The 16411-nt window shown below is 27.8% G+C and overlaps 1 protein-coding gene across 1 annotated transcript in view; it reads right to left on the reverse strand.

The window, feature by feature from the left end:
• The window catches only part of LOC112686351, a 28141-nt gene extending 11933 nt beyond the window's left edge, over positions 1-16208 (reverse strand). Inside the window, exon 1 of the mRNA XM_025558580.1 lies at positions 15655-16208. Within this exon, the coding sequence (XP_025414365.1) occupies positions 15655-15727 (73 nt within the window). The 5' untranslated portion in view covers positions 15728-16208. The remainder of the gene's footprint in view (positions 1-15654) is intronic.
• Positions 16209-16411: the final 203 nt, after the last annotated feature.

Consider the following 16411-nt stretch of genomic DNA (forward strand, 5'->3'; position numbering starts at 1 on the left):
AAAACCGGGACGTATGGCAACTCTATTTTACGGGTATTACCCAATTTACAAAATTTCGGGTACCCGTTAAGCTCGATTCACACTAGCGGTCTCGGTTCGGTCCGATCACGGTCAAGGATTATGATATACAGTTCTCACTACCGGTTACAGTCATGTTCTATCTGCACGTAGTCACAATGTGTACACAAGTGTTCAAAAAACAATCAAAACAATGGGTATGACCGAGATTAGCACGGCGGTTGTCTATTCACACTAGGTGGTCTGGATCGTGCATCGAGACGTGGTCGAGACTTAACCGGACCTGACCGTGACTTGACCGTGATCGATAGTGTGTACGATGCCGTTAGATTACGTACTATCGATGTTGACTTGACCGTGATCGGACCGAACCGAGACCACTAGTGTAAATCGAGCTTTATGGTTCGTATATCATTACTAGAGCTAGGATTTGTATGTAAATACATATTTTTTCTAAAACATGATAAATTTCGTTATCTTTTTTTTTTTTCGTTGCACAGATAAATAACTGCTATAAATAGATATAATTTTATACAACTTTTTACAACAATTTACTATTTACTTTTACATTAAAGTAAATTAGTAGGTATATGAATATAAAAACAGCATAGTTAACAAAATTTTTCTAACACCCACCAATAAAATTATTCAATTATTATAATTTTTGTATAGTTGTATATTTTAAGTTCAAAGCGTAACAATGAAACTATGAATATATTACACGTCATCAATAATATCACAATTTTCTTTTTTTTTGTTGACCTTGGGGGTGGGTTTGAACGCCTCCTCCCGCCGTATGTACGCCACTGATTATGATTACTAGACCACGGATTTTATATATTTGCATACCTGCATATGCAATTGCATATATAAGCCTTTTTTTACTAAATATGCATATCTCATTGATTCATGATGTAAATGGCATATTATTATTATATTTTCAACAAGAAACACACTGATTGAATGTGTTAAAATACATACTACATATATTTTTTTTAATTTTTTTTTTTTATAGACATACGAGTATAGTTCATACCGACCGAACTAATTGACCGTCTTTATGTATAAATAATATATCGAGTCTAGTCTTTTTTTTTTCTTATTAGTCTAATTGGTAACTAACCAATTTAAAAGTTCTGACGCCTTACAAATCTGTGATACCAAGGAAGCATTTGAAACCCCGTTATTACAACACGATTTAAATCTGATTTATATACATTTTTCTAAAATACTAAAACTAACTACAAGCCTAGGAGCAAGAAATTCACTAAAACACAATTCGTTAAAAGTTATTTTATAAAGAATTATTGTCAACAGCAGCTGGACTGCCTGAGGTATTTTCAGAAAAAATCAGAACAAAGATTACTTGATTACTGAACAAAAAGCCTGCTAATGATTCGCTAAGTATGATCGATGCTTACATTAATGGCACAAGTAATGTACTTCCTGACACAATAACGAGTAACATGATTTCTACATTTAAATACTGCCCTGTGATGTTGAACGGTCATTTTTTGCTTTTAAATTTATTATGGATGACAAACGCCATAGTTTTACAATGGACCACTTAGAGCAACATTTAGTGATATACCTACTGCTACGAGAATTATAGTTCTAAATAATTATACATAAATGTAATATAATAATTACTTATTATAAATTATAATTTATAATACATTTCATTTTTTTTAAATTTAATTTTTAGTGCATATTTTAACATAGTCTATGCATATTTGTGTATTCTATGATGCATATTTGCAAGCATATAATAGAGTATGTTTACTGCATATAATCCGTTGTCTAGTGATTACTTATTATACTTGAATAAACTAATTATTGAAATATAATATCACTAATAAGACTCACATAAAATACTAAAGATTTAATTTTTAAAACGTAATTTTGTTAATTTAAAAGAAGAAATATTTTAATATTTTTTATTCAAATAATAGTGTAATGTATAATTTAATATTGATTACCTCTTAGCAGTTAAGACTTAGCTAAATCGTTTACGTATATCAAAAACCATGGGGTACCCGAAAATTTTGGGTAACAGGTACCCACTACACGAAAACGTTGACTACCCACAAAAACGGGTATTACCCACATCAAATCAAGAGCACTAATATCTATCGTACATAAAAAATGTATTGTGCCAATAATATTAAAAATTTTAACCTTGTGGTTATCAAATTAATTTAATTTAATTATAGTTTCCAGTGAGGTTATCGTTTAAAAAACAAAGTACCAAAGGACAAAGTTTACAAAAATATCTATGGATACACTATATTAATATTTTAATAAAATACAGTGCTCGCGAATTGGGGGGAGGGGGAGCGCAAGGGGACGGAACTCCTCTATTTTTTTTTTTTTTTTTTTGCGTACCCCGACTATATTTTTTCACCGGAACGGGGGGACGCCACGTTCATCCTAATTGATGTCCAAAATAATTTTTATGTGAATTTCAATTTACGTCAATTTGAAAACGAATTTTATGATTTATAATATCAAAACTATTTTCATAATTAAAGATTATATGGTGGTTATGATAAGGGACAACGTCGTCATTTCTGGAAAAATATAAACAGCAATGTCTGTGAATTTGGTGTATTATACTTTGTACGATTTGTTATTAATATTGGCGATTGATGATATCGGTATTTCGGAAAAAAATAAATGCCCGCACTATGACTAATCCGTGGCCCGCACTAAAGAGTAAAAATAAATAAAAACAAAAACCAAATATATGACTATATCATTCGACTCATGAAACTGCCTGATCGCCTACAATTATGTTAATTATTATTTTATTTTTATTTTCTATTGTAAAATGTAGGATGTTAGTATTGCTATCAAAATATATTATATTTGGAATTAAAATATTGTTTAGCTGAAATTTGGTATTCAAAATATATGTAAGGTTGGTGGTGGATAAGGGTGAGGAACGAAGCCCCCTACGGGTCTGTGTTAAATAATTACGCACGTAGAACGCAGTTTTCGAATCGTTAGACTGAGCTCCTCTACTAAATTTTTCTCAATTCGAGCACTGATAAAATATATAAAAATAGTTCCTACATTTGTAAAGAAAAAGGATTATATCAATATTTTACGAATACGGATAAATAGACGTGGGCATTTGGACGTACAGGACAAATAGACGAAAAAAAAAATGAATATATAATATCAAAAAAGTATTATGCATTTATTATTTATTTATTTATTGAATTAATTTTTTTTTTTAAATTATCTAAGTATAAAAATTGTAGATATAAACAATATTAAGAGAAAAATGTTGTGTTATTCCACGTAAGAATGATGTTCTAATTCTACATACATAACTTTGAAAAATCCTTAACATTCGTTTATCACGCATCAATGAATTTCTTTAAATTTTTGAGGGACTCTTACCCGCAGTGGCGCATTTAAGGGGGGGAAGGGGCAAATTCCCCGGGCGGCAAATTTTTGGGAGCGGCAAAATATTCTAACTTTTATTATTGATGTGTTCATAATTTTATTGATTTTCATACCTTTTTCGGTATTGTTTAGTATTTTAAAAAATATTGTTGAGCATCTAATAAGAAATTAAAAAAATTATACTATACCTAGTCATCTAGGTAATAGTGAAATGACAAAATAGGTACATTACATTTATTATTCGATAAGATATTATACTTTCGTTCAATGTTTATAATAAAGACTCGGGTACACAGAATGCGGTATTCACTTTAGGGCACATTTAAAAAGTTTACAAAAGAAGTAAAATTGTACCTAAAAGTGTTCAATGTATGTTAGCATTTATAAAAGAGAATAGTTTAGTTGAAATATATCCTTATATTGATATTGCTCTAAGGATGCTACTATGTATGTACACCTTCAAGTAATTGAACAATGGAAAAATAATTTTCTACATTAAAAAGGTCAAAACTTATGTGTAGGTTCAAACCCCCCTCAGAGCCAAAAAAGTAAAAAATAAAAGTTATATTATTGATGACGTGTAATATATTCGTAGTTTCATTATAAAGCTTTGAACTTAAAATATATAACTATACAAATATTATGATAATTAAATAATTAAATTGATAGATGTTTGAAAAGTTTTGTTAACTATGCTGTTTTTATATTCCAATAGCTATTAATTTACTGTTATCGGGGCTGGGCAGTATCTTAGATACTAGTACTTGAGATACGTATCTTAGATACAATTGTATCTTGTATCTTGTATCGAGATACATAATTTGAATGTATCTTGTATTGGGTATTTAAATACTTTATTGACTTGTATCTAGTATCTTTTTATAATGAAGATACTAGATACATTCAAAAAATGTGTGTCATATTTCATTTATATAAAAATTTTCCTAATTGCTTAATAAGTAATTATATGTTTTAAGATTAGATTAAAGTAACTTTGGTATCTGGCGATAATATTATATCAGCGATAAGACTTCGTTGATCACCGGTTGCTGACTGATGACTGTCGGTTATTATTATAGTATCTTGTATCTTGTATTTAGATACTTTTTTTGAGGTATCTTGCCCAGCCCTGACTGTAATGTAAAATTAAACTGTAAATTGGTAAAAAAGTTGTATAACATAATATCTATTTATAGCAGCTATTTATCTTATTTATCTGTGCAACGAAAAAAAAAAGATAACGATTATTTTTGTTAAACCCCCCCAGAGCAAGATTGAATGTACGCCACTGACTTGAGTTAAAAATCAATTGTTATCATAAGGTTAACTTCTAACTTAGTGAAATTGATGGGCAATATTGAATTAACTTTAAATCGTTAACTTTATTTATATACACATATTAATAAAATGTATAATATAATAATAAGTTATAATCGCGTCCACGACTATATAATATAACGTGACGATTTGCATACAGGGTATAATACTAAAATTGTCGATTTGGGATTTCACGTTCATGATATATTTAATAAAAGTAATATGACAATTCGCGTAAATTTACTAACTACTTTTCATCAAATTTTAAATTATAAAGTTATTTAATTTAAATTATAAAATTCGTAAAACTGCTTACCGAAGTAACTTAGACGTTGTTTTTGTCACCAAACTCCGACAAACATCCAGTCACACAACCGTCTCATAAAATCGTTGGAATGAAATCAAAATAATAATTAATGATTTATTTTTACTTGACAATAAACATAGCATAGGGAAATCACCAGTATTCTAAAATCTATTTCTAAATATAAAAGTATACCAGCTATAGGCCCCACTTCGAGCCGCATGCCCGCGATATTGATATTATATGATTATATATTATATTATATATTGAATATAATAATATAATATATTTATATTATATATTATATGATTTGATATTATACTCGTATACTATTATTATTATTCACATTAATTATTAATAGTACTTAGTAGTTTAAATACTATCGTGTATGGTTAACGGATAATCCGTATACACTATAGACATTCAGTAATCACTTATCTGTATGCTTTGTATTATTTCAGTATTCAATGATTTTATTTACTTGAAGGAACCAATTTTTTTTTAAACAGAATTTTGCTGCGAAATGCCGAGGCCCCCTTAACGATGAGGCCCGCGAAAAATCCCGCCCTTAACCATACGTAGTTATTTTAGTATTTTAGTATATAATATTTAGTTATTCATAGTATTTTTCTAATCTTTGTCTTATTATAAAAATGTGGCCAATGGTAGCTTCTCATTTTATGAATCCAATTTGGTATTTTCCTACTATGTTTTTGGAGTAATTCTCCAGTCTGTCATTTCTTTAATTAATATGCATATTTACGAAAACATTTCTGGAGTCGATATTTTAATTAGTTCAGGATTTATATTGTCTTTACTAGGAGCCTTGTTATTCTTTAACATATTTAATAATTTATTTTATCTCTTCTCCATTCGGTTCAGTGATCTCTGATTGTACTGTATGACGAAGCGGATAATCTTCCTCTATAATGTCTTTGTCTTTATATATATATATATATATATATTTATATTTATATTTATTATCCTTAATGTGAGTCTGGAATTTGCTTACAATATTCGTTTCATCCATAATTAGGTTTCCACTTATATATTTCAGCATTATGAGTTGGGCATAAAAACCGTTCTTTATAGAATTTCCCTTCTTGAAGAAAATTTTTGGGTTGAGCCAGTGTTCCTCAAGCTATATACAAATTCTTTTTCGGCTTTTTTCTTCTCTCTTCTAATAATTTTATTTGTTCGGTTCCATAGTGTTATAAATTCTTCTAGATTTTTTGACATTGGATTTTGTATAATTTTCCTTCTGGCTTCACCTATTTTTTTTATTGCGTCCTTGCATAGATCATTGATTTAAGGGTTCTTTGGTTTTCGAGTGTTTTCTTCAAAAACTTCTGCGGCTTTGTTAACCGTTTCTTTAATTTCTTTTCATTCATTTTCGACATTTTTACTTAAGCTACTAGAGTCATTTCTTAGTAGGTTACTTATTTGCATTGGAAATTTCTTCTAGTTTCAATGTATTTCAATTTTTCTGTATCAAATTTTGACTTGCCTTTTATCATTTTTTTCCACACTTTTGATAGTTTTACTTTAAAATATGCTGTCATGAGATAATGATCTAAATCCCCATCAGCTCTCCGAATGCTTCTAACTTGTCTTATACAGTTTCTATGTCTTCTGTTGATTAAGATATGGTTGATTTGATTTTTAAACCTCCCACCAGGAGAAGTCCAAGTATGTTTATGTATTTCTTTCCGTTGAAACTGAGTGATGTTAATTACCAGATATTTCGGTGCAGCGAAGTTTATTAGTCTAATTCCATTACTATTACTCTCCAGGTGTAAACTTTCCTTCCCCGTCATGCGTTGGAAGACCTTTTCACTTCTAACTTGAGCATTTATGTTTCCGACCATGATTAATATACAATTTCTGGGATTGTATTCTAAGATTGTTGAAAGTTCATTCTAATAAGTCGTAAAAGTCGTCCTTAATGTTATTATCAGCCAATTTCGTTAGGGCAAAGCAGTTGATAAACACGATATCCAACATTTTCCCCAAGATTTTTAAATAACATATTCTATCATTGATTGGTTCAGACTTTTTAACCAAATCATTATTGAATCTTTTATGATGAAAACTACTCCATTTTCATGTTTTCTATTTTTCGTTCCACTATAGAAGAGGGTAGAATATTTTACCAGAGGGTAAATATTTTACATCATATAGTAAATATAAATAATAGTGAATTTTTTGTATGTATATATTTTAAGTCCATTTGTTTCCTACGTACAAGGGGCCAAGTTCAAATGGTTACATAAATTTGTCCTAGATTGAGTACTTTACGTTTAAACTTACATGATGTTCATATTAAATAAATTAGGCAAATATTATTTATAATATTTTTGGTTGGTAAAATTATTATTTAATTAAATACACTGAAATCGAAAAAGAATAAACAGATAAGATTATTTCAATAATTCTTTAAGTGGTCTACAATTTTTTTAATAAAATCATTATATTATTTTTAAATTACTGTATATTTCAAGTACTCAAAAGGGTTATTTATTATTTAAAATATTTTTAACGCTTACTTTTGATAAAATAGGTATTAAGTATTGACTATTTGCTAAGTTTCTTTATTATTGCAATGCTACAGGGGCCATTAAAATACATTTACATTTTTTTTAATAACTAATAATATATCACATCATATATATGTATATATTATAATAGGTATGATGAAACTAATACAATTACACGAAAATTATCAATATAATCATTATCAAATTATAAAATATATACATCGTTTAAGAAAAATGTGAAAATTAATGTTTTATTGTATTATGGTAATGATATTTTTGTATAAGATTATTACCGACATACATACTATCAATTAGTGGGGTAGTTTTTTATTGTCACTTTTACTATGTTTTATCAGAACAACTAAATCGTTAAATGTATTGTATTCGTTTAATAGTTTTCTATAAATAGGTGCAAAATAAAAGCGATTATGATTTATGTTTATATTTAATGAGTTTATAATTTATTTAATTTAACATAAGTTAAAATCATGAATGTTAAAATAAAATGTTTAAAAATGTATAATTAATATTAAATTAACTATATAAATATATCTAAATATGATCGTGTTTGTATATCAGTAAAATTATTGGATTATTAATATAGTCAAATATTAAATTGTTGATGTAGCTTATGTTTCATTTTTTTTAACATTTACATTGCACGTATTAATAATTTTATATTATATTTTAGAATTAATAGATTAATGTACATTATCTTAATAATTAATTAATAACAAAATAATACATTTCAATTAATTTCTATAATATAATTTAGTTTAGTTAGTATTTAGAAAATATAGGTACCTATTAACTTACAGATGATTAACCTTATGTATTGAACATGGAATATTAAACTGTATTTATTACAGTTAATACTTATGATAGTAAGTTTCATCAAAAGTACAGCCGCTATTGAATAATAAAACCAAGTGCTTTTTTTACTTTTATAAGTATTAATTTTTCTACTTAGGCTAACCTCTTTTGATAAAGTATAAAAAAATAATATTTATTATCCTAATAAATAAGGTACTAAATGTACCTAGGTGATATAATTATAATTATTGGTGAATTTTTTTTTAATAATTTTTATGGTAATTAATTACAATGTAGTAGATGTAAATGATAAAATATATTAATTAAATACATTTCAAAAATAATTCTCAATTTGTATATTACACAACTTTGTTACCTACCCTGTAGAATAAAAGACAAAAAATTATAAAAATAATATTTAGTATAAACATTTGTTGCAGCAAAAATTTGATTTGAAATTAAGATAATTTAACTGTCTATGATAGAAATCATTATTTATGATATTTAAATTAATATAAAGTACTTTATTAGAATAAAATGTTGATTCTTATTGATTTTAATTATGTTGTTTATTTGATACTATAAAACACACATAAAAGGATGTTAATTATTATGTTATTAGCCATTTAATATTTCTAAGCTATAATAAAACCTTTAAAATATAGATAAATGGATAGTGATTATTAATAGGGCTCGGAAGTTGATGACCTTAAAAACATTAAAAAATAACCTAAAAAATATGCAAATATGACATAAAAATGACAAAAAATTACCTTAAAATATGAAATAAAAAAAATTACAAATATTTGTTTTAAATTAATAATAATATATTTTTTAAATATTTTACTCCATTTTACTTTAACATTCTATATACATTTATCAAAACTTACAAATTACTCAAAATATGACATAAAAATGACAACAAATGTCCCTAAAATATGAAATAAAAAAATTACAAATATTTGTTTTATGATATTATCAAAGCTTACAAATTACTCAAAAATTAAAATCAATGCATTGCATAATTAGAGTGTATTTAATGTTATAAAAAGTAAATGAACGACGATTATCTGTTTATAAATATTTATATTTGGAAAAACTTCTTTCCACGTCCATCCCGAAATGAGTAGGAGACGCAGACGAGCACTAACTGACGTTTTAATTTTCATTATTTCGAAAATATTACAAACAAATAATAAAATTTAGATATAATAGGTATTATTCATTATAACATGACAATGACGCAACGAGATAAAATTGGATACTAGCCGAATATTAGGAAAAAATAATAAAATGTAGGTATACTCGTAATAATATTCACTACAATACGACAACGACGAATGTAATCAGAGATATAAAATCGGACAAGTCTTAATTTATTGGCATAATGGTCAACAAGAAACGATAAGAAGTGAACTAGTATGAAAACAGTACTAAAAATGTCAAAAAATGACTTAAAAAGTAATAAACACTAAAAAAATGCAAAATAAAAATTCGGATTTACGTGCTAATGAAACACATTTGTAGCCAGGAGAGCATTGTCTAAAAAGTTCCAAAAAAATATGCAAAATGTATCAACTTCCGAGCCCTAATTATTAATAAAGACATCTATTATTACACATAATGCATAAAATCTTTAAGCTGAACTTGATCAATTTTAATTATAAACAATAGATAGAATATACGGTTCTAAGATATGGTCTACTCTAAGATTTACAAGTAGTCTATAATTTTTGGAATTCAGATAATTTGGTTAAGTATGAAATCATTTTTTAACATTTTATTTTGAAGAGAAAAAACCATGATACATTATGTTACATTAATATTTTTCATAATATAATTAGCTTACGATTGCACATGTAGTTTTTTTGGATTACATGTAATACCTATTATCTATATTCAGATGTTTTTTATGTTCGAATATTTACAGCGTATATAGGTATCTATATTTAATAGATTATAGATTCAAATATTTATTTAACTATAAACGATTCAATAACATTACACGTATCTATTTTATATCTATCTGAATTTATAATAATATTAGCAATTAAAACATTTGTAAATTTGAAAATAAGATATGTATTGTTGGTAAGCAATTCAATAGATTTTTTCATGTTAAAATAATATATAGTATAATACATAGTGCCACATTATAATACACAACACTAGTCGGATGTGGTGCGTGTGTCAAATAGCGGCCAAGGCACCAGTCTATAATAGTGCCCAATGATGATATTTAAAAAATATGTACAAAGTAAGAAAATAAAACCATTTTGTAAAATAATTATCAATGTGAATTGTACAATTGATCGATTTTGTTTTGTACATATTATCGTATATCGACGTTTCTTTTGCGGCCTGTACAATCAAAGTTCAAAATAGTTCGGTCAAAATTGATTAAAGGTTCGGTTTCCCTGCAGAGTCCAGATGCGGGCGGGGGGAGGGCATTCGTTTTATTTACATACGAGTCCAAATTAGCGTAATTACGGCACTAATAATACAGTTATAAATATTTAAAATGTTAAAGAAAATACATTAACATCTCATGTATCATTTACAATAATAGTTGTAAATAATGAAATTTTACAAAAAATTAAACAAAAATACGAAAAGTTTACTATACTTAAATTCTTTGTTTTGAAGTTATGTTAGTCCTATTTATTTATTCTTTGTTTTAGTTTAAAAATAATTCTTTATTAATCCATTCGATAAACGATTTTCTATTAAGGTCAAAGAAGAATAAACATCTTGTCCAATATAAACGTAATATAAAAATATTAAATCACTAAATTTAGAACTCATTTTAAAAAATAGTCTTATTTGATATAGTGGTGGTGATAAATCTATACAATTATGACTTCCTCGTCATATTGGATTTTTCAAATTTGTTTTAAAACTTATATTATATATACATATTAAATAGAATTTATATTTAAATATTATCTATTTTATAATGTTGAATTACCAATAAATAAATAAATAAATAAATTATGCATGTAGTGGCATATCATACATTTGTGAGATGTACAAATTACATAGGTCGTTGGCTGGGGAGGGGGTTCATTACAGAAAAAAAAAATACAATTATTTAAAAGAAAATAAGAATATAATAATTTATACTACTCAAGATATTAGTAAGATAGATCAACTAAGTCAAATTATTTGATAATCTCAATTATCAAATAATTTTTGATAACAATTTTTTTAAATTAACTAAGGTTTTAGACTCTAGCGGTAATCCTATAATACTGCAAATAAATAAATAATTTATTTTCTTTAAAGAGATTTTAGATTAATCAATTGCTGGTTTAAAAGGGTTAAATATTAATTGTATTACAAAAAATAATTAAAATTTATTAAGGCATTGTGGTCAATGGTATGGTATGGTGGGATGCCAACACAAGTGGTGTATATCAGGCGTCCAAGCTAAGTTAAAATCAAAACAAAAATAACATCCATTATGATTACATAATTTGAACTTAGTTCTAAATGATGCAATTAATTTATCAACTGAAGTAAAAACTTTTTTTGTACTTTTGAAAACATTTATATAAAGTTTTTCGAATAGTATTAAACGTTAATAATTACTTTTATTTTTAAAGTCATCAAATATTTCAATTACATAAAAAAAATTATGTACTATTCGTTTGGTCATCAAGGTATGATTCTTTATTAGCTGTAATATTAATATTCTAAAATATTTTTTGTAAATAATTCTTGGAAGCAAAAATAAAAATGAAATGATCGAAGAAAATTATTGGCAAAATTTTGAAAACTGTGTGTTATATATGTTGTAAGTCTATCTCCTAAACAAGTACTTCGACAAAAACTGAGCAATGTAGCCTTTTGCTTAGTTCTATATGATAAATATTTAAGAATACAGGTAAAAATATAGTGATTCTTTTGAAATAACAATAGAAATCGAAAAAAATTGGGTGTATCACAAAAATGTAAAAAAAAAAAGAAATCAGTTTTTATGATAAAATCCTCCTAGATTATTGCTCTACTTCAGCGGAAGAACATTTTAAGATCAATATATTTTATTTATCATTAGATAATACAATTGAAATAACATTAGATCAGTTTAAATTTTATATTTAATATATTTGAAGTTAATTAACCGAATTCGTTGATTAATTTCACTGACAAACCAATTTTTAAATTTATTTTCCTAAATATATACCTATTATTTAGAATTTAACAGTGGAATTTTAACACAAATGAAGGGTATAGGAGAAAAATGGCAGTAGTTCTTTTTTTTTTGATTTTTTATTTATGATTCATAAGCAAATTTGTAATAGTATTGAGCATTAAAATTGATTCCGCGAAAAAAGATCTCATTTCGCTAATATTAATTGAAAAGGTTTAGGTATATCGGTGAAGAATGATTGTAGTCCATACGGTTATTTTTGATCTTTTGAAAAATGTACAGAAATGGGTTACTACCGTTTTTCTTTTGTACCCTTGATATACTTAGAAAATAATGGAATATCTAAAAATTAGCTAGGTTAATTATTTTTATGCATTAAAAGTTTTAATTAAAAAAAAGTTTTATTTTTTTGATTTTAAAATTCACAATAATGTTAATATGTATTTTTTAAAATTATATTATTTACATATTTCGTAAATTCGTACTTTCTAGCAAGTTACGCTACAGTTTCACCACTTTTTAATTTATCTAAGATTTCACAAATATCAACTGATAACTGAACAATTAACAGTCATTAACCGTACGTGTAAGAACCTTATGTAGCTTATCTGTAATAAGTACAGTTGTATAGTTATATCTAGTGATATAACAACAATTATCTATAAAAATGTATCTACTTAAATTACCTATAGTGCTCGTATAATATCGTTAAAATGTAATCGCATTAATAACATTTAATCGCAGACTCAATCGCGGATTAAAAATCCGAGAGAAACGAATGATTACTGTATTAATATGACAGTTTTGGTTTCCTAGTGTTCAAAAGGTAAATGCAATATTAACCGAAAATCATTTTTTTCGAAGTAAGATCATCCATATATACCTTTTTCATGTCTTAATATTAATTACATACAAATTTATAAACACAAGCTTTCTGAATTAAATATATAATTTTTTAAGTATGACTTCAAACATAAATGTATAAGAATAAATGATAAAAATCAATTTGTAGATTGAAGAACAGTTAAGAAAGGTCTAGTAATTTTAGACTGCTCCATAAAAATATGCTTACTGTTACTAACTAAACTACTTACTTTGATTTGTTTAACAAGTTTTATTATTGTAACATATAATTATATATATTATATATACTACAGTGGCGTGTACAGAAAATATTTTCGGGAAGGGCTACTATGGACAGAGTTAAATTACCACTGTTATCTAAGAATTAATAACAAGTTACAGTAGGTACTTATCTACATTTTATTTACAGAATATCCCAAAACAATTTGACGTTGGACGTAAATTCTACGAGTAAATAAGCATAAAGCACCATTAAAAAATAACATACGTTTAAAATAATTTTTAAGTTTTATAAAACATTTGGGGGGGGGGGGGGGCTGTAGCTCACTAGCCCCCTTCTATATACGCCACTGATATACTATGTACATTATTTATAATATGTGTAGTATATCTGATAGGGTTGGCACACGTTAGGTATGTACTTACATAACTATAAAATTATATTCCCGTACAGTTTTATTATTTTTTAGTAAAAATATATACGTACGAAATGGTAAAACTACTAAGTTTATATTTGTACCACAAAATAAATAAAGAGAGAAAACACCTGTTAATTGCAATACAGGGACGGATGAGTGATATAGTTGAATTGTTTTGTTCTTATAAATTCGAAATCAACTAATACCATCAGTTTCTCAAAACGATTCTTAGAAAATATTGGATCAGCCTCTATATCTAAAGATAGTTAATATTTAAATATAAGTATATGTGGCTAATAATTTCGTAATCAGATTAATTAAACAAGCTTTTACAATAAAATAAAACGCATGTAACATGGAAGTACCTATTATCTTTGGACTTTGATTTAATTAATTTAATAATAACAGCTTAAATTATATTATATGTATAGGTATAATCATAAATAATAATATGTGTAATATAATATATCATAGTCATTAATATATGTGTACATTTTGTGGTTCAAGTCACAATGGTTAGCGTTTTTAAACAAAAAAAACAACTAATATCGATTTATCAAAATTAATAAAATTAAATAAACGGTTTTCGTGTTTTTATAGACTATAAAGAATTAAGTACTTAGTGAAACTTAGTATTTAATTTTCAAACTATTAGTAATAAAATGGAAAGTTTTATGAATTTTCAACTACAACAATTTTATAATTTTCGACATTTTAGAGAATGTTTAAAATACATATTTTATCGAAATTATACAAATAGAAGGTTAAAAAATATGAAAATTTCTAATTTTTTTTTAAATAACAAAAAAAAAATCAACACACATAATTTGAAAATGATGCGATATTGCGATATAAAATCCTCTTTTATGATAAAATCAATAGACACATTTCTTGCCTCGCTTGGAAGAATCTATGAAAATAAGCAAATAGGAAATCTGAAGAATCGATTTATACGAGGACAAGTTAAACACTGGACAGATATTCTCTAACCAACACATCAATAGAGTCAGTGGTGGGTTTGCCAAAATGTATTTTGTTTCGTCGTTGTGTTTTACGGAATTTCAAAACAATTTCGACAAAGTATGTTAAATATTTTTAGTTATCCGTGTTAAAAATCATCAAAGTTGTTGTACTACAGTGCAGTTTAAGCTTGATAACTCACCATCGGCCTACGCGCTCCTGCGTTCGAGGTAAATTCATCTATGAGATGTACCATCACGTTTATCGTGTGAAGAAGCTTTACTGGACGAAGGGTGGAGTGGTATAAATGATAACATGGAAAACATAATAATAATACGGTGAACAAACGTAAATTATTATTACTGATATATACACAATATGAGCAAATCAATTAAACATATTGCAGATAGAACGAAAAGCGGGTAAAACCGGTTTCCGAAGGAAAAATAACAAAAACACAGTTACAACTATATTCGCGAACCCGATTTAAGACTGATTTTTGCGGCTAATATGCGCACCTTCTCGGATGGAATGTATAAATTACTAACAATAATAATAGTAATAATAATGTTGTTGTGTCGTATTACGATTTACACTTGCGTGTTGGTAAAACGAACGCGTATTAGGTGTACGTACCGGCGGCGTGAAGAATTACTGCGGCGCAGATGAACGACACGGTCGTGTGCGACGGACTGTTGTGCGACATCATCACTCACGGTGGTGTGCGTCCTCGGGGTGCGACTTGGTCGTATTGTCCGACGGTGTGACGGATCGATGGGTTTTCCGACGTAGTTTTTTACGCGGGGTGAAAGTTGTTTGGGTGAACGCCTGAGGAACACACGGTGGTCGATGTGCGAAAACCGTGGACGGCCAGACGGTGTTGTTGGACGGTGGCTGGCTGCTGTCGAGATGTTCGGCTGTCTTTCGGTGGCTTGCAGGACCGTTGTTCGAGTGACGGACGACAACCGTTCGGCGGGGTCGTCAGAACCGAAAGAAAAGGAACATGATCGACGGCGGTGGTACGGCACTGTATATTCTTGAAAACTGCCGCCAAGTGGAAAAAAAAAACCAATACAGTCAGGCCCAAGGGAAGAGAGCTAAATTTCTCCCACCAGCCACCGGACGACGCCGACGACGACGACGATGACGACGACGACGTCCCGGCGGCGTTACCGCTCAAATATTATACACATAAGTTAGCGCGCGCGCTACTTCGATTCCGGTGGCGGCGGCGGCTTATTGCTGCTATATGCCCGTCCGTCGTTACGCTCTCGTTGTGTTCGGTTGCCGCTTACGATATACGGACTTGTCTGCGACAGCCTACCTCTCCTAGCCTCTCCTAGCCCGACGGCTCTCACGTGTTATTATTTTCAGCGAGATTATAAACATGTTA

The sequence above is a fragment of the Sipha flava genome, unplaced genomic scaffold (assembly GCF_003268045.1).
Source record: "Sipha flava isolate LNK unplaced genomic scaffold, YSA_version1 307_pilon_pilon, whole genome shotgun sequence".
NCBI lineage: Eukaryota > Metazoa > Arthropoda > Insecta > Hemiptera > Aphididae > Sipha > Sipha flava.